This window comes from Anas platyrhynchos, chromosome 1 (genome assembly GCF_047663525.1).
Source record: "Anas platyrhynchos isolate ZD024472 breed Pekin duck chromosome 1, IASCAAS_PekinDuck_T2T, whole genome shotgun sequence".
Lineage (NCBI taxonomy): Eukaryota > Metazoa > Chordata > Aves > Anseriformes > Anatidae > Anas > Anas platyrhynchos.
The window spans coordinates 21185158-21204099 of NC_092587.1; the positions used below are offsets into that span (position 1 = coordinate 21185158).

At 41.7% G+C, this 18942-nt stretch overlaps 1 protein-coding gene across 4 annotated transcripts in view; it reads left to right on the plus strand.

The window, feature by feature from the left end:
• TRABD (TraB domain containing) overlaps nucleotides 1-18630 on the plus strand; it is a 31814-nt gene extending 13184 nt beyond the window's left edge. For 3 of the 4 annotated variants that reach the window (XM_038164898.2, XM_072033079.1, XM_072033084.1), the window contains 7 exons: nucleotides 1839-2005; nucleotides 2903-3043; nucleotides 8015-8125; nucleotides 8985-9124; nucleotides 11337-11509; nucleotides 12996-13107; nucleotides 15350-18630. In XM_038164898.2, the coding sequence (XP_038020826.1) occupies nucleotides 1839-2005; nucleotides 2903-3043; nucleotides 8015-8125; nucleotides 8985-9124; nucleotides 11337-11509; nucleotides 12996-13107; nucleotides 15350-15527 (1022 nt within the window). In that variant the 3' untranslated portion in view covers nucleotides 15528-18630. Of the gene's footprint in view, nucleotides 1-1568; nucleotides 1706-1838; nucleotides 2006-2902; nucleotides 3044-8014; nucleotides 8126-8984; nucleotides 9125-11336; nucleotides 11510-12995; nucleotides 13108-15349 lie in introns of all 4 variants that reach the window. The other variant, XM_038164909.2, reaches the window with a different exon arrangement.
• Nucleotides 18631-18942: the final 312 nt, after the last annotated feature.

Sequence of the window (18942 nt, forward strand, 5' to 3'; positions counted from 1 at the left end):
GCTGAAGTTGCTGAATAATCCCTTGGGACTACAGATTGGAGAAGAAAATCATGGGAGCGAACAGAGCCTTGAGTAAAGCTATGGGAAAGGCACTCAGACCTAAAGAAGCAAATTAATTTATGTTGCTTTTTTTCCTCTATATATAGAGTTTGGTTTCATAAAAAACTGTAGCTGCTCCTGAGAATGTTTTCCTTGAATATATCCTCACTGATAACATCCGTTACTTCACTGTTGTAATGGTTTTTCTTCACATGAAACGTAATTCAGTCTGGTTCTGAATATATGTATGAGGCTGGAAAACTTAACAGGAAAGGAAGTCCTTTAAGGGTTACTGAATATGTAGAAACCCCTTCCAGCTCAGGGAATCTGAACCATAAGTGGCTGGAGGCTAGGTATTTGGAGAAAGTATCATGCATGCTTCCCTGGTTCTTACTCTTCCACAGATACCCTCTTCTGACTGCTGTGGGAGACAGGCAATTTGATTAGGGAGATTTTGGTTGCTCTAAACAGCTGCTTTTATGACTGTGTGACTGGGAGTGCTACAAATGCAATGGCCTTACCCCTTCTCCTTCCTTTTACAGTAATGTCTTCCCCACCGCCTCCTTAGCATCACCATCTGCTTTGGCAGCAACATGGTCTTCGATCAGACCATACTGACTGCAACACACCATGTTCTTGGGTATTGACCAGGAAGTAGTAGGCTGCTAAAATGCTAACTGAAAGGACATTGGAGGGTTGCTTTTGTTCTGGTTTGGTTTGGTTTTCACATAAAGTCCTGTGAGATAAGTATTTGGTGTGCTCATGTTGCCCCAGATCTGTCCTGCAGAGTCATGAAAAGAAAGAATATGTCGTGGGAGGCTGTAATTTTCTCTGTCTTTCTCATCCCACCTGTAAACTGCTTGCTGACCTTTTTCTGCTGGGACTGTGATCCTATTCCTAGATTCTGCCCTTTCAAACCTCAGCTAACTTCTGCAGCAGCTTGCTGCAGAGTTGGTTGGAAACAAAACTCTATTTTCCTATTTGATACTTTTTTTTATTTACGTTTCATTGAAACTTAAAGAAAACTCACACAAAGTTAACTGTATTTTCCACTGATGTAAAATTGAAGCTTCTCCGTCTCAGCTGATTGGGCTTTCTGGCATTTCACGAGCGACTGTGATGGAATCGATAGATCTTCCAGTTTTCTGCTGCAAGCTTTTTACAGATGGCCTGAATTTGTGTTGTACCATTTTGGTCTTAATCAGTTTATCGTTGACACCAGAGAAGAACCACTGATTTCCTGACCCAAATGCCTGTTAAGGTTTAATTTCCAATTGTATGCTGATCCCTGACTAAAGGCTAAGGCTAAGACTGGTACTGAAGGTATCCTACATGCTCCATCCAGTACGTACAGGTGACTTTACCAACATATTTGTACCAGTATAAATATATTACTGTTGTTTATGCAGATAAAATTATGAAAGGGAACGTTTTTGTTCTAGAATTTAAGAAATGCTTTTTTTTCCCGATCTGGTGTATACCTTTTCTAAGTATTCTTTGCTTCTCTATCCACCTCACCTGCCACACAGCTTCTCTCTTTCCCTTACTGAACTGCGTGGACAACCTGTCCCAGTGTCCACAGGGTAGGAAACCTGGACTGAGACCCATGCTTGGAGGCAGCCTCTCCAGTGGTGGCACTCTCAATGATGTAGCCTCAGAATTGAATGTAAGATTACAGTGGTAAATCATGGCCTTTTAGCTCTGCTCTGCTGTTTAGTGGTGACATTTTTATTTTCAGTCTTTTTTACTTGCATTTCATAGTCATGTGCATGTTTCTTTTTTTTTCTTGCCCTTTCTAGCTGATGCAGAGGCATTTAAAATCCTTCTGGAGATGAAGATGAAGAAGAGGCAGAAAAAACCTTCTTTACCGAGCACTGTGACTGAGCTCGACACCGAGGACGGTTCTAAAGTGTATGTGGTTGGAACAGCCCACTTCAGTGACAGCAGCAAAAAGGACGTAGTGAAGGTAGGTAGGAAGTGGGAGACTTTTAGCAGCATGGTGATAATGCTGTTAACTTTGTCATGAAGTATGTCACAAAGCAGAGCGAAGTCCAGCTCTCTGACTTGTTTTTTTGCAAGCTTCAGGTTTTGTTTCTCAAAGTAGGTGTTGGAGGGCTGACAGCATGGTGGGATGAACTAAAAGATACCTGTATCATCTCAATTTTTTTATGCAATACATTGCTCTCCAATCCCTTTATTTTTGTCCTCTAAAGAATATGGAATAACACCAGCAGTGTGTCTGCATGTTTACTGTGATGGGAGTGTGCCAAGAGGATGCAAAGCCTAGAACAGAAAGGAGTTCTCAGCTTCTTTGTGCATGGGATGTATAATGAGTTGTGAAACCGTGCTGCCCAAAATGTGAGAATGGAGTCCAATGTACAAGTAGCTCTGAAGCACTAGTAAAAGTAGGAGCTATTTCATACTGCACCTCATGCAACGTCTGCAGTTTAGACTGGCTTTATTCTCTGGGTGCCAGAAGGATAGGAATCCTGTGCCAGAACCATCAACTCTGGCTCTTACAAAGCTTGTTCTAAATCAGATTGCAATTGGTCACAAACAAAAGTGACTTTTCTAATGTGAAAGAAAAAAGCTGGACATCTTGATCTATTTTTTCCCCAGAATATTTTTTTTCTCCCTATTCTTGTCCCAAAACATCCAGTAGCTAAATCAATTCACTTATTTTCTTCCTTTGTTTGTCTTAATAAATAGCTATTTGGTGGAGTCTTACCCTTTAATTGCTATTTAATTGAAAATAATTGTTGGAATGTGCTTTTAGGTCCTTTTTCCTCGTGAAAATATCTATATTGGCTGCACTTCTCTTTAATCTTTCCTAAATTGGTGTAAATGAAATCATCTTTTTCAGACAATACAAGAAGTGCAGCCTGATGTGGTTGTGGTGGAGCTGTGCCAGTACAGAGTTTCCATGTTGAAGATGGATGAAAGGACATTGCTAAAAGAAGCCAAAGAAATAAATCTGGAAAAACTGCAACAAGCTATAAAGCAGGTATGGGTCCCGCAGTGAGAATTAAAGGTTTGTGCTAAGAGTGATTTGTCAAGGCATAACTAAAAACACTTCCCACCAGTTGGGAGCCTAATGGTGCTCACCAGGGTGAACCCAGAAGTTCGCTTACCACCTAGAGGGTACCATGACTGTGGCAAAGATAAGTGTGGTGCTTTGTCTTTAGCTCAAATGTTGAAGGCTTAGGTTGCACCACAGGATCGTATGGCCAAGTGCTGACCTCAGGAGGACTCTTCTGTGTTTAACAGTTGTTCTGCTCCCAGGACACAAATTTAAGTATTTAATTGTAGAGTTCCACTGGTTCATTTAAATAGGGCTGCTACCCCTGCGATCTGCAACTGTATCACAATGAGCACTTAATGTTGATACTGTCTGCAGGGGTCTAGTTAGTTTCATTCCTCCACCTTAGTGTATTTCTCTTTGTGTCTTTTTATTAATTCCATTCCACTCATTTTCTGAGCAGTTCCTCATTGCCTGTAGGTCTTGACAAAGACTTTTGGAAAAGCTGGGCAGCAAAGAGTAGATTATTATCCTTCAAACTGCAGCTGCTCTGGCAGTTTGGCGCTGTTTTGGATGTGGGAGTGCAAAACAAGTTTTGTCCTGTAGCTCTCAGTTTCACATCATTAGCTTGTATTTAAGTAATTTTAACACAAAGTTGATTTTAAAATGGTGATGGGATGTTTGGGTGCAATGGTAGTATCTGCGCAAGTCAAGTTTTTTTCCAGTGCCCATTTGAATGAACAAGTTCATAGATTATTTTTATTGATGTCATTGGGAAACTTTCAGGATTGCAGCTCTTGTGGGAGTATAATTCCTCCATGTAGGAAGTGTATGGAGTGGCTAGGGACAAGTGTGCTGTGTTTTTGTGTACATGCACGTAGTGTTTCAGTGTCTCTCTGACTCACACAGTTAGGCAATAATGTGCATTTCCTGTTTTCTTTCCTTATGTTCCATCAAAGGCTAGAAGATTGCAAAACACTTGCATGTTGCAGGAATTATTGCATCCATCTGTTTATTTGGGGGAAAGTGGAGGGTTTTGATGCGTGTAACCAAAATAATGTGTCTTCACAACAATCAGAGCAGCGTAGTCGAGGATATTTTGACCCGGTAAACAAGCATGGAAGCTTTTGTTATTTTTAGTCAAAGCTAAATGCAGTTTGTGCTGTACTAAGTTGTTTTTTCCTCTGTTAAAAGGAAAAGGGCAACAGAAATAGAATAGCAGACTTTTTTCTCTGTTGTAAATTCATGATGGCAGCTTTGTAAGTAGGAGCTCCTACCAGGACTGGAAGTGATCCTCTGTGCCGCCAGTAGGAACCGCAGGCTGTGGTGGCTCCAAAACCAGGGAATAACACAAGGATCTTTTCTGTTGTCACAGCTCAATCTTAATCATAGAATCATAGAATATCCTGAGTTGGAAGGGACCCTTAAAGATCATCAAGTCCAACTCTTGACACCGCACAGGTCTACCCAAGTTCAGACCATGTGTAATGTCTTTCCTCACAAGGGATAGTGCAAATAGTAACAGGTTAACAAATAAAAACTTATCATCCAGGCCCAGAAGTTACACCAGCAGTCAAAACTGCTCATTACGCTCATCCTGGAGTACCAAATCAGTAAAAGAATACAGTGTCTTTTTATAACTGTATAAACTTTAAGCAGTAAAATTACATTTTATTAGTCATAATTGAAGTTTGAAAATGGGCAGAGTGTTAAGATGCAACTTGCAGGCTTGCCATGGATCTCTGGTATTCACAGCTTATCCAACAAGTGCTGTGGGTTAAAAAGAGCCTCCCTCCAGCCCCACCTCCGATTTCAAAACCCTTCCTGGGGTTTGCAGAGAGCCACCTGTTTGCTTTCCATTAAAGCAACCTAGTGCAGACTGGGCTCTGGCTCAGATGTGGATCACCTGAACTGCAGAGTAACAGGTGGCTTAAATCGAACTGGTAGGGCTGGTTTTGTCATCCCTACCCCCCAGCTTCATGTTTCTGCTTTCCTGTGTCCATAGCAGAGCTCCCAGGAGCATATGGCAGCCTGAATAAGGCTTGCTGTTTAGCTCTATGTCCCTACGTGGCTGTCTGCTGGTCCTGGCACAAAGGAGGAGGTGGGAAACCTTATTCTCTGCTGCCACCAGCCCTCTTTCTCCTTTGCCAAACTCTTAGATCAACCTGACTTGTTTTTTTTAAACTTACTCCTTTAGGACAAGTTACCTCTGCAGGAATGTATCATAGTGATTTTTATTGTGCTTCTGGCCAGTGAAAAAACTCTTGCACAGCATAATGCATCCCTCTGTGCTTAGGTAACCTACAGGATTAGCTGTTAAATAAAATATACTGGGAGTTGGTAGGTGAAGAGTATATTCATACAGACCCACGTGGGCTGCAGTAGCTTGTGCCTGAAGTCTAACCTCCAGTGGATTTGCAGCAGCAGGGAAACCAGTTTGTTTCCACATAGCCAGGCTGTTTGTATAGGGCTGCATCCGTGCCATTTAGTGTTGGTTTTCTTTGTTTTTTTCATAAAGAAGAAATCCTGAGGTCTAAAATACACGCTGCTTGTTCCTGCCTGCAGTTCTGCAGTCAGTGTTGGATCTGCAACTTGTCACAGAGTCAGGGTAGCTGCAAGCCCTGCTCCTCAGGCTGTGCTCTCCATAACAGCAGGAGCGTGGCTGTGCTGCGCCCGAGGGAAGGTTTGTGTCCTCCAGGAGGCCTCTGACAGTTGCCAATAGCAGATGCCTGGAGAAAAGCATCAGAACCTGCAGTCACACTTTGCCAGGGTATTCCAGTTCTCCCATTGTGCTAACTGTCCCCGATCTAGTCATGGTGTCAGCTCTGCTCTTACCTTGCTTGCTCATCTGTCCCCAAAGCTCAGGAGTGTGCAGTGTTTGACCTCTTCCCCTATGCTTGGTATTTCTTTTGCACTTTACTAGTTCACATATTTTGTCCTCAAGGCACAAGTCCAGCTACGATGGTACAGTAGCACGTTTCTGTTTTTTTCCTTTCCTGATAATCCCTCTCATTTTTCTTGCTTTCTGACTGTGGAATGTCAGGCTGATAAAATTGGTATTTCGTTCTCTGCCCTGTGTGCTAACAGCTCGGCATTCCTCTGCCTGAGCAGCTGTTTCCTTCCATGTGTGCACTGCTTTGTGTTTATGGCTGTCGCAGCTAACCTGTGAGCTGTGGGTGCCAGCCACGCAGGATTTATTGCTCTCCTGCAGTCATCTTCCCTTTATCAGGCGTGGAATAATCTGGTATTGGTAATAACCTCTTGGTGTTTTGCTCCCGGTGTTGTTCCTGCATTTTGCTCTTTATCCCCAGCACTTCCTGGCCGGTTGGTGCTGGTTGTTGCTCCGTGCTGCTGCCTGTCACCTCTTATCTCGGTGATGCTGAACAAATGTGGCAGGCACTGGGTCTTGTGCAGGTTAAGAGCAGGAACACACTTCAGGCTCAGACACACTTCAGAGGCACAGCCCTTTGTTAGCCATCGCTGGGTAAAATGCAGACTTCAAAAATCTGATCCTGAAGGGTGTGAGAGCCCGCAAATGATCTCAGGCTGCATTTTCTTCGTTTTCTTTGAGGTGTTTTTTCTGAACTTCTGGAAATCTGTCTCCCAGATTCTTCTCAGTCTCGAGGATGCTGAAGACCTTTATTTTCCCTGCCCTCTTTCTTCTTGTCCCTCCCCAGGAGCCCAGTGCCCTGCTTTTCTGCTTATATTATTCGTTTGGTGGGGAAGCAGCTGCACAACTGGCTTTGAAAACAGCTGCGCTCTCCTGCCAGTTCTGGTCCTTGGTGACTCCCAAATCTGCTTATCTGCAGGAGCTGCCTACGACTCGGGGAGAGGTTGCACAAGCATCAAAGCTCACGCTGGGTGGGTTGTTAGAGCATGTCCGTGGCAGCAGGGAGGGGAGACCAGGACCTTCCCCTGGTAACTTCAGGCAGTCTTGTTCACTCAAACTGCCCTATGTAACCTCAGCTTTAGTCACATGAAGCTGCTGATAGAGCATAAAATTAAACTATAGCAAGGTAGGGGGACGTGCACCTTTTGGTAGTGGTACGGGCTGATGCCAAATTGCAGGAGGTGTGTAACAGGGGATGGGGTGCTCTTGGAGACAGGCAAAACTCAGCCACTCGATCTTTGTCATAAGAACAACTGGTGCAGGACAGCTCTGGGTGGATTTCCAGGGGTGTTTTTGTCCCTGTTTTAAGGGCTAGGAAAGGGAAATTTTGTTTAAATGTACGTAGGAAATTCGTCCTCATCTTCAATAAAGAACTCTGATTTTAGTCTGGATTTTAAGTCTCTATAATGGACTCTTTGTGCAAGGAGGAGCCTCCAGTGTGCTCGTGGGAGTGCATCAGACCCAGCACTGAGGTTTTCCTTCTAAGGTTTCGTGTGCATCAGATTCTTGCACAACCCTGAATTTTCTTTGTTCCTACAGCTGTTAACCTAACTAGTGTTCAGCCCAGTGCTTCACTGGGATTGTGGAAGTGTTTATGATTAGACCACTATTTCCCTCTCAGTATCTCTCTAAGGCAACTGCATTTGTTGTGTGTTCAATGGAATGTGCTTTGATTTTTTTTTCTTGTAACCAGATCAAGAAAAAATAAATGCAGTGTATGAGCTGTTCTGCCATTCAGACACTTTCTTCTATCAGGTAGAATGAATGTAAACTGAAGAATCTGGCTGCTATCCTGTCCTTTCCCATCCTTTTTTTAGTTATTGAAAGGGTGGATAGTCTGGCTGCACACTCCAGTGAAAAGCCACTTTACAACTGATAGAAGCTGAAACAAAAGAGTGATATTGATCAGTGAATTTGTTCCAAAAAGTAGCTTCAGTGTCTATTCTTCACTAAGATATTTAATGTTTTCATGACTGAACAGTGTGTTATTCTAAGAAATCCACGCAGTATGTTGGTATTTCTTTTTAACGTTTTTCTCTTTTTTTTTTTTTTTTTTTTTTTTCCAGAATGGAGTCATGTCTGGATTGATGCAAATGCTGCTTCTGAAAGTGTCTGCTCACATCACAGAACAGCTGGGAATGGCCCCAGGAGGAGAATTCAGGGAGGCTTTCAAAGAGGTGTGAAATTGAAATGGGTTTTCCGAGGTCAAATTCCTGGCCTTTTGCTCTCAGAGTCAGTAAATAAAGGCATTTTCAATGACTAGAAAGGAGCACTCTGGCTGTACTTTTGCTGAAGTCTGTGAAGTGGTAAAAACCATCTTCAGCTTCAAAGTATACTCAAAGGTACAGAGGTTCACAGCCCTAACTGACATGAAAACGACTCCAAAAAGACTAAATGATAAGTGATGTTTCTGATGGTATTTGTTTCAGTTTTTGTTTCTCTTGGATAACTATTTTTGAATTTGGGATATGGATGCTGGTCATACCGTTTTGTGGTTTCATTTTAGTAAATGAAAACTTACTCTAATTCATCCAGAAAGATTTATTGCTCTATCCTCTTCAGAAGTGTGTATGAGATTTTTAAACAGGTATGCTTAGTAAAGATCTTCCAAGAAGTTCTCTGCTGTGCTAAAATTTGTCAGCCTCAGCTACAGCAAAGTCTCACCTGGCATTGCCATCTGGTACCTAGCACCAGTTCTTGTTTCATAAGCTCCTTCTTGAATGTATCGTATCGTGACAAAGTGATAGGATTTGATGGGATCACAAACCCCATCATATGAAGAGGGCAATTACAGCTTAACTTTTTTTTTTTTACTGTAACACCTACTGCATCTTTTAGCTGATGTATTCCTTTATGAAGGAGCATATTGAAAAGTTTATTTACTGAAAAGCCAAAATATTTCTTGATGCTGAAGTATGACACTACTTGTTCTTTTTTAAGGTAACTTAGATCACATAATAACATGAACATTATCTCAGTACCAATGTACCATGCCTTCAGTACAGCTTGACTACTAATTTATATCTTCTCTTCCAGGCTAGTAAAGTCCCTTTCTGTAAATTTCATCTTGGAGACAGACCCATCCCTGTTACGTTTAAGAGAGCAATTGCTGCACTCTCTTTCTGGCAGAAAGTCAAGCTTGCTTGGGGCCTTTGCTTCTTATCTGACCCAATCAGGTATGAATAAACATCCCATGTGTTTGTCAGAGAATTGGTCAGCTCTGCAGTGTGACTTGGTAGGAGCTCAAAGGTCTTGGTACGCAACCTGATGTGGGAAAACCTTGAATTAGTGAGGTAGATAAATACATGAACTACATGTCAGAAATCCAGGTTATTTAAAAGAAAGATGGCTTTCTGATCCTGTTACCTCTTTGTGTAGTGGTATTTGGATACATTACGTCCAGGTTGTGGATCATACTGAAGTAAAGATCCAGTGCTGTGTATAATTGAATAATAACTAAAAATATTTTTCAAATATATTTTTTAATGCTGAAATTAAAGCTTTTCCCAGTACTACTGTGTGGATATTGTAAGAGAAAGGAGGGCCTCAGGATGTTCACTTCAACTGCCTTAGGTTTTCCAGAGGACTTGGGCCTGTTGTGCTAAGTCACATCTGGATCAGGGCAGCTCGAGAACTGAGTCAACATCATCTGCTGTCTGAGCAGAGCCGGGGAACAAGAGAAAACCCTTTAAGTTTGTGGGCGATGTGTCTGACTCTAAATGAACATGACCTTTATAAAGGGACACTGTTAGGAACTCTTGCCTTAGGGTAATGCTTCTCAGATGGCTCTTCTCTTGCTTTGTTTGGTTTCCTCTGCCCTTTCGAGAAACCACTGTGCCAAGTTTGCTTCCTCTTTGCTTCTGGACGCAAGTAGGTGTGAGATAACTTGCTTGAGCTGGGTGAGAACACGCACAGCTGTCCTCCTAAATTCCATCTGCTCCTACCAGACTTGCAGTGGTGGGAGGCTTGCCAGAAATGGGTTCCCAGCGCACGTGGTCCCTAGATCTCCGTGCCTGTGACTGGAGCTCCACGCAGCTCATAAAGTAATCTGTCAGTTTTTTTCAGCCACTTGAAATTGGGCCAGGGCTCAAACTGTAGTAAGGACAATCGAGTCTTCTGTTTCCCAGCCTTAGCGTTTACTTAATTGTTGTTTCCTATAAATACTTGTTACGCTCATCTGTAAAATATTTGGCCAGCTTTCAATCCATTAACTACAGTTAGTTTTGTTAATTAATAGACTAATACCAACATGCAGCTATTTGCATGCTTCTGGGGGGCGTTGGAGGATGTATTTCTCAGCAAATTCTCACATTTTTCATTCATCCCAAGGTAATTTCAGTTTTCAGCTGAAAAAATAAGATAATTGTGCTTAACTATACCTTTAACATAACACCCCAATTGTTACCGTACAACTGGTGGATTTGCAGCATCGATGATTTTAAAAGTAGCGTGGGTAGGAGTTGAGAAGGGGAGGTGGTTATAATTAGGAAGCTGCTGGGGGTGGTTGCGTAGATAGCTCACTCAGCCATCAACATGAGATTCTGCTGAAAATGGAGTACTTGAAAATCCGATTTGTGTCAGTCAGTTTCTGTGGTCTGTTGAAAGTTAGCAAGGCTTTCTTCAGTTGTCTCTGCCATTTGTGGGACCTTCTGATGCCAAGTGTATTAAAAAGAAGTTTGGGCATCGTTCTTGAGTAGAGAGTGATGCAAAACCAGATGATCCTGGTGCCACAAACCATGACTGGACCTCAGCTGTGGCTGCAAACAGAAGGTTAACAGCACCTATGTAAAATAATAACAATAATAATACAAAAGCTCATTAAATTCACTCCCGCAGTTCTTATTTCCTGCCCATTTCTATTCTTCCGTTCAGGGAATTGATTAATAGCTTTTACTTCCCTGCTGAAGGCTGTGACTGACAGAAGGGCTGCAGAACTCCTTCCATCCCCGCAGACTGTGCCTGACAGCGTGTGGTTTTGTTCCTTAAATAGAGCCTCTGTGCGTTCAGCGATCAGATCTGCTTCCTCAGGAGTGCTGCGTTGCCTTTTTTTAAGCTTATGAATATACAGTGGAAGTGGGGCACCGGGATAACTCTGTGCTTTGAAGCCCTGGTGCTTTTGCTCAGTTGAGCAGTCAGTTTTTTAAACTGGGAAGGGTGAATATTCGGTTGAAGTGCCTGAAGGCAGGTGACCTCCCTTCTTTCCTGTGCCCTCGCTGCAGAGGCATTGATCAGTCTCCAGCTTTGCAGGCCTGTGCAGACTGCTTTGCTCTGGGAAAGGACAACTGTCCAGCGTGGGCTTATGTGAATGTGTGCAACACTTCATTTATTGGTGTGTGTTGGGCTTTGGAAGTGTGACATCGATACTGAGAAAAATTACCTCTCTTTCAGTAAAGATGATGTGGAGAAATGCAAGCAGAAGGATTTGCTGGAGCAGATGATGGCAGAAATGATTGGAGAATTCCCTGATCTTCATCGAACGATTGTCTCTGAACGAGATATTTACTTGACCTACATGCTGAAGCAAGCAGCAAAGCAGATAGAACTACCTCGAGCTTCAGAAAGTAATTGTTTTAAAGCAGATAACATAACCAGCAATGTGGTTTTTGTGTGCTATGACAAATTTCAGTTGTTCTTGGGAAATCTGTGATGTTCTGTGGTTTTATCCGAGACAGATGCATGTCACAGAAGCTGAGACTGCTCGAAAAGTTAAAAGGCGTATTACTCCTGTTGCAACCTCCTATAGAAGCAAAGAAATTCCACAGAGCAATAGGCTCCAAATGATGGTTCTTTTCTCATTATGCTATTGAAAAGTGGAAAACACTGATTAGCCTGACAATTTCTTCAAAAGGCAGGCATCTGGTATTGCAGCACAGCATGGGACAGACGAAGCATGTGTTCCCCGTCTTGCTGTCTCACCAAATTCACTGTCACCAATAGCTGCTCAGGCACAGATTTCCTGCTAAACTAATTATCTCTAATTTCAGCATTCATCATACTTTGCTTATGATAAATTGGGCTCCTAGGAGCTCCTGAGTCTATGACAAATACAGACTCTGCATGTTTCAGCGAGTTGTAAGCATAAGAAATAATTCTATTTCTCTAGCCTTTGGAAGTAATTTGCTGCCATGTGTGATCTGCATCTCCTTTATTCAGATATACATGCCTGTCTTTATATATTTGTGTGTGTGTGTGTGTGTATATACATACTCAAGTAGTTACTGATTTTAATCACTTCAGTGCAGACCTCTGGCACTGTCTTGTGATTGCAAAAGTAGTGAGGGGATTGAATTTGTGTTCTTGCACCTCCCTTGTCTAGCATTACTTCAGTGCTGCCTTCCTGAGATTTCCCCAAACGCTGTAATATTCACCGGTAGTGCAGGTGGCGTGGCTGAAGTAGGCATGAAAGCCTTCAGTCACTCGATCTAAGGAGCAGACTGAAAAATTTGTTTAGTTCTTGGTCCTTGGTGGGTCATGAGCCACAAAAATTGTATAGCAATTTACTTGCCTTTTTAATTTCTTTACGTTTGCCTTAAGATCAAAGTCTCTGGATCACTTGTTCAGTGAATGTCTGTGAAACCGAAGGGGTTTTATATGCAGTAAAAGGATTTGAAATAAAAGATGGGGCCACAAAAGACAATAGTGTAAGTGTATAATCTGATAAGTCCTCTGTCTCAGTCTCTTAGTAAATGAGGCAGTGCCAGAGGTGGTTTTATTAAGAAGCTGTGCGTTATTTAGAAGCTTTTCTGTTAATTATTTTCACTGTAACATGGTGCCATTTTTTCCACTGGGAGAGGAACCAACCTCAAAACTTTCAGAAAGAACACTTCAACTTCAGTGGCTGTTGTGAAATCTTGTTGGTAGCAGAGGTGAGAGCGAGCGCTGGCCTGTGTTGAAGTGGTCTGATGGTGGCTGGCTGCTAAGATGTAGGACGAGGAGCCCCTGCTGCTTAGAAAACGCTGTTCTGTAATCTTGCTTTTTACCTGTTTGTTTATAGCTAGAAACCAATCCTTTTACTGATGCATTCCATTGTCTGTGTTTCTTTCCTAGCTGAACCTAGAAGATACATCCCTGCTGTTGTAGTTGGTGTGGTTGGGATGGGTCACGTACCTGGAATTGAAAAGAACTGGAACTCTGACTTGAACATCCAGGAAATAATGAGGTATGTCGTCCTTTCCTGTGTCCTGACATGACAGCGTCTCTTGCTGAAAGTCTGCAGTGAGTGGTTTGAGGTTTTCTTGGTTGTTGTGGCTTAAAAAAATGTCTCTACTATACTCCCTGCCCTGTCAGCTCACTGACTTGCTGTGCAGATTGTGCGTGCAGCAAAGGAAAAGGAACTGTCAAAGAAAAAAAGAATGTAATTGGTTGGCTATTGAGGGAAATAAGATGAGAAAATGCCCTTGTTTAGGAAGAAAACCTATTGATCCACGTGTAAGGCTTTTCAAATGAGGCTTCAAATGAGATCTGTAGAAGGTGACAAAACGAGGCTTCCAGTCTAGCTTAGATAAATACAAACTGTGAGATTCAAAGCTTTTGTTGCACCAGGCACTGTGGGTTCTGGCAAGATTATTGCTGTTGCTTATCACCTGCTTTTTGACTGGATATAAGGGAGTAGTAAGTTTTAATGAATATGCTCAACACAAGCTGATCTAAGCACGTACCTGCAGAACTCACTCCAATGTAGCTGTTAAAATAGATGTGCTCTATAAAAGAAAGAGCTAAAGAACCAAAATGTTCAGACTGTATCCTGTAAAGCCACAAAGGTCAGCACGTCAGAAATGTAGGAGGGGTTATAGTATGATCTGGTAATACCGGTCTGCAGTGGTTTGGGATAGCAGAGCCTTTCAAATATTAGTGCTTTATCTTATCACAGCCATTTGCTGTGTTTATGTAAGCACCTCAGTGTTCCTGTTTCATCAGAGGCTCTGAAATACAATAGCATGCCCTGGCTAAATGGAGTACCCAGGCATCTAAAATAAGCTTTAGAGAGTAAAAATCCAGGTACTCGGGGTATCTGGATCCACAAATGGAAAGAGTGCAGGAGCCTTGCCAAAGTCTTTCTCGAGGCTAAACCGAGCCCGGGCCCACAAACTAGACATCCATATCCTTCTGCACCTTCTCAAATAACCTGTAAAATGAGCTTGCAAGAATACATGTAACTATGTGGTTAACGTTGGTTGTATTGCTGACTCTTCAGAACTGAACAGCCCCAAATCTGACCACGTCTAAATGTTTACCTACAGGATCTTTTTCATCAAGTTCATGCTCTTTGACTTGACTGACTTTACCATGCTAAGGCATAACTAAGTGGAAGAACTACTGGTATCTTCCCCAAGACTTGAATATTGCTTTAACTTGACTTTCTAAAATAATATAAAGCAAATTATGCAGAGAAGATTACTATATTAGGATTTGTTTCTCATTAAACACTTTTTCCTTTTATGCTGTTATAGTGCAGCAGCAGAGCAGTTATGTTTTTTGTGAGTGATTTTCATCTGCCTAAGGAGAGAAGTTTTAAAGACTTATTTTTTTACAGTCTGTGTTATGTGTTACAAAATGGTCTTGGGAATCATCTGAATTAAAACATACACATTTCCCAGACATTCAGTTTTTGGATTCTGTCACTGAACCTGACTCTGAGCAGATCTTGCTATTCGCTTCAGGCTCTGAATTGATCTTTAGATTGCGCTGAGGGACTGGAAATGGCAAAGAGTAGATGGAAAAGCATGTACAAAGGCACAAAGGGATGCCTTTACTCTGTTCTTTGTTCAATGCGTATGTTTTTGAAGCTCTTCCTGTATATTCCCTCAACATGCAAAATCTTACCACTAATAACTTTGCCCTAATTTAAGCAAATGGATCTAAACTCGGTTCCATTGCAACCTAATGTCAGCACATCAGACAGGATTGGACTGTACCCATGTTTTTGTACTACTATAACTGACTGCTTCTAAATAAGTTAGGAATGTTTTCTTAACATAAATAGATGAGAACTCCCTTGAAATGTCATGCAGAGAACTGTCACTGAAGGGATTATGCGGGTTGCAGTGTTTGCCTGCTATGGGTGTGGGGTGAGCTGAGGTACTGTGGAGTCTGTTAGTGTAGGTACAGGGCCCTGTGCAAATGGCTGCATTTTCAAGCCAGCTCTTTTGGAGGTAATATTAGCTTATATTAACATAACTGGGGAATAGCTTTGTTTATTATTATTATTATTATTATTAATTATTATTTAATCTGGATGAAGCCCTTGAACAAGAAAGGGCATATTGCTCATTCATGACACGTCTGTTCCCCCAGTCTCCTGCACTAAGAGGGAGGGGAGAAACAATTCTTGGTTTGGTTGGGAAATGCCCGTTCTTCCCAGCTGTGCAGGCGTTAACATTGTTTTTTATCTTGTGCTGCAGCGTGCCTCCTCCGTCAGCTTCGAGTAAGATTTTCAAACTTGTCGTAAAAGCAACAGTTTTTGGACTGATGGGATATGGCTGCTACCGGATAGGTCAAAGGACAGTTCAGTTTATTCTCTCGATGCCAGCAGCACAGAGCTATCTCCAGAAGCTGACAGAAATACGGTCTCAGCATTGAACGCCCCGCGGAGGCACAATGTGAAGAAGGTGGCTGACAAGAGCGATGGAGGCAACAGATGGGAATCAGACTGGACGAAGAGGGAAGTAAAGATTCTAGCCCAGAGGTGCTTGCTGAGCAAAGCTGAATTGCTGTATAGTAAAAGATTTGATACTGATGTTACACCAGCTATGATCTAATGAGTAAGTTTGATTCCTGGTGTGTTGCATGAAACCACGTGATTCCAGATTGAGGCAAATGAAATAGGTACATGAGTGTATATATATTATATATATATATATAGTTACTATATATATAATATATATTAACAGTGATGTAGTACAGACAGCTTAAAGAGCGTATGTTCATGACTTTTTTTTTCCCCAGAGGAACAGAACAACACAAAGTAACCAAATTGGCTGTGTCTGCTCTGAAATTCAGGGACACTTGAATGATTCTTCGGTTTTTCTTTTTTTTTTTTTTTTTTCTTCCCTTGGGTATAATAATACTCAGTGGTCATTTCTGGTGCCAGACACTTTTAAACATAACTTAGGATGACGTCTTCTCAATGTGTTTTATACTTAAAAACATTTAGGCTTTTTTTAAACTTAAGAGCTTTCCAAAAATGTCAGAATTTTACAGGCTGTCATACGTACACTGCTCCAATTTTTACAAGCCTTACTGAAGAACAGAAATGTTGCCTTTCGATTGCGTCCCTCATTCCCGCCACCAGTTGAATCGTCTCTCTCCTGCGTAGAGAAGGTACAGCCACACCATCAGAATGCAATGTGGTTTGTCAGATGTTTACAGGACACTCTGTTCCTTTAGATTAGGTTATTTAAATTGTATTATTTAGCCAAATCCTGCTGGATTCAGTGTTGTAAATTTAAGAGGCTAGAACTACTGTACAAGTTACTTTTGTTTCTCGGACCTTCCATTACCGGGACAAGAAGTCTGGAATTGACAGTACCTGCCCCTCACTTTTGATACATGAAAATATTTTATTTATCGATGTGATTTCTCAGTGGATGAATATTTTAACCTATTTAATAGAAAAGCAATGTTCAACTTAGCTTTTTCAAACTAGCTGTAGCATTTTATTTGGGTTACTTGCTATTTATACATAGAATCATGGGTACTTCAGACTGCTGTGATGTTTATAAATTTTCCAGAACAGCCATCTGTCATCCATCTATTTCTTTGTCTTTTTTGAATCCTAGGCTCATACTTAATAGGAGGTTTTGGTACCCTTTATAGAGGATTGTCGATGATTGTAAAGTGCCCTCTGCAATCAGCTAGTCCCAGTTCAGCAGTGCGAATAGTTTTAATCGTCATATCAAAGTTTTAACCTGGTGTATTTGAACGGAAGAAGCCCATTTGCTCCTCAGGCTCACATACAGTTGCTCGTTGATTGAAGTGGGGTTTTTAATCTATATTCATTTCTTTTGGGATTGGAAAATGAGAACCGGTGTTTGAGGCAAGAGGACGAAAAGGTGATCGTGTGCTTTGTGTTTCTTTGCTGGTTTGATGAAACCAATGAACGGTTTTTAGTAGGGTAAATTTCCAGAGCCTTGTGTCAGAAATCATCCTAAATAGTCTGTTGTTTGCTGGAAGGATGTACATGTATCTTCCATGCTGTGTTGTCGTTTTCAGGCTTTTTAAATGAAATTAAGGGTCTGATGCCCCTCTCCATGATGGCTGGGAGCTGGTCTGTCCACGCAACCTGATGCTTTTCTGCCTTGCACTTGGCAAATTTTATGAGTCCCTGTGCAGCAAATCATTTAAGCGCATGTTTGTGTTTAAACCTGTTAAATCTAACCCAATCCTGCAGAGCTCTTAAGACAATGCAAGGTGCTTTTCTGGATCTGGGCCCTTAGTGGTGTGCAGGGAACACGCCTCAGCAAACGAGGACAGCAGCAATTCACACTGCTTCAGCACAGGAGTGTAAATGGTAACACGCTCTTGGAGTGGAGTCAGGTCCTTCTTGTTTTCCATCTGTCAGTACTTAAGAAACCACCAGCTTTCTCTAGCAAGATGCAAAGTAGCGTTTATAAACAATTTCTAGAAGACGAGAGTGACTGCCTGACTTTTGATTCCTGATTTTTGTAAAGGTTTAATGTATTGTTTACAATTAAGCGGTCCTATTTGAAGAACTCTATTACGCTTTATGTACGTTTTTAAGAGATGAAAGCAAAAGCTTAAGCTCATTCTTCTCCTGGCTTTACTGAAATACCAAAAGGTGGTTGATGTTTTGTGGTTGTTTTTTTCTTTTTCTTTTTTTTTTTTTTTTTTTGAGATCTCTTAAACTGGTGTAGAGATCAAGATATTGATATCTCGCTTTAAGATACCTACAGATTTTTAAGGTATCTGCAGATATTTTAAAAGCTCTGTAGATCTTTGATATCTGTGCTCAGGTAATTTTACACAAAAGAAAACAAATCTACGGTAAACTTTAGATATGAGCCTTAAACTTGGGTGGGACTAATGCTAAATGATTGTCATGGAGCATTCTTGCAGGCTTAATGCGTTACGTTTTTTAGCCAGAAGTGTAAGTTGTCTGTTTGTTATTCAGTCCTTTTCTGCAGTTAATATCTCAAGTCCGTTTCTTTCTTTTTTTTTTTTTTTTTTTTTTTCCTCAAAGCATATCAGCATATTCTTAAAGGAGGCTGTTTTGTGGACAGAATTTGCGATTTCTTCCCACTATCGCGATCTGGCAGACCATATGCCTGCCCTGTTTACTCAGTGGCACTTGAAAGCCTGATGAATTTGCAGAACCACCAGTCCTGCGAATCCATACCCGAATGCTTGGCGTTGTATATTCAATGTGTTATGCTGTCTATGTAACAATCAGTGTTTTAGGTCCATTCTTTTCTGTTCTAGTCAGTCCTTTCAGTGTTAAGAGCATCCTGTAAAACTTAAATACATGTTGAACTGTCCCAGCCCCACCTCAACCTTACGAAGCCATATTGTATTTTTTTGGTGACATGTACACCTGCTCACGCATTTGTACATGCAATGTAAATCTGAAGTATTTTTAACAATGTGTGCCTTTACTCTAAAGTGATTTAAAGTAAACAGCAGTATGTTCTATGATATAAAAAAATAAAATATTTTAACCACCGTTTCTCTTGAAGGATTTGTTTTCCATATTTCCACTCCTGGTCCTCGCGGTGCTGCCCTCTGCGTGGCGATCAAAGAGTCTTCAAGCAGAAAAGCTGTGGGGTTGGGAGCAGAGCTTCCAAACGGAGCCAGGGAGCTCAACGTGAGCGTTGCTTTGAAGGGGTGGGGAGCTGCTGATGAGAAGACCCCGTGCTCATACTGGAAGCATGCATCTAGTAGGCAGCACTCTGTGCATACAAGGCACTGGCTCGTTAGTCACTGCTTGCACGCTTTTTGGTCAGTGGCCAGACTTGTTGCCAGCACCCAAGTGTGAAGC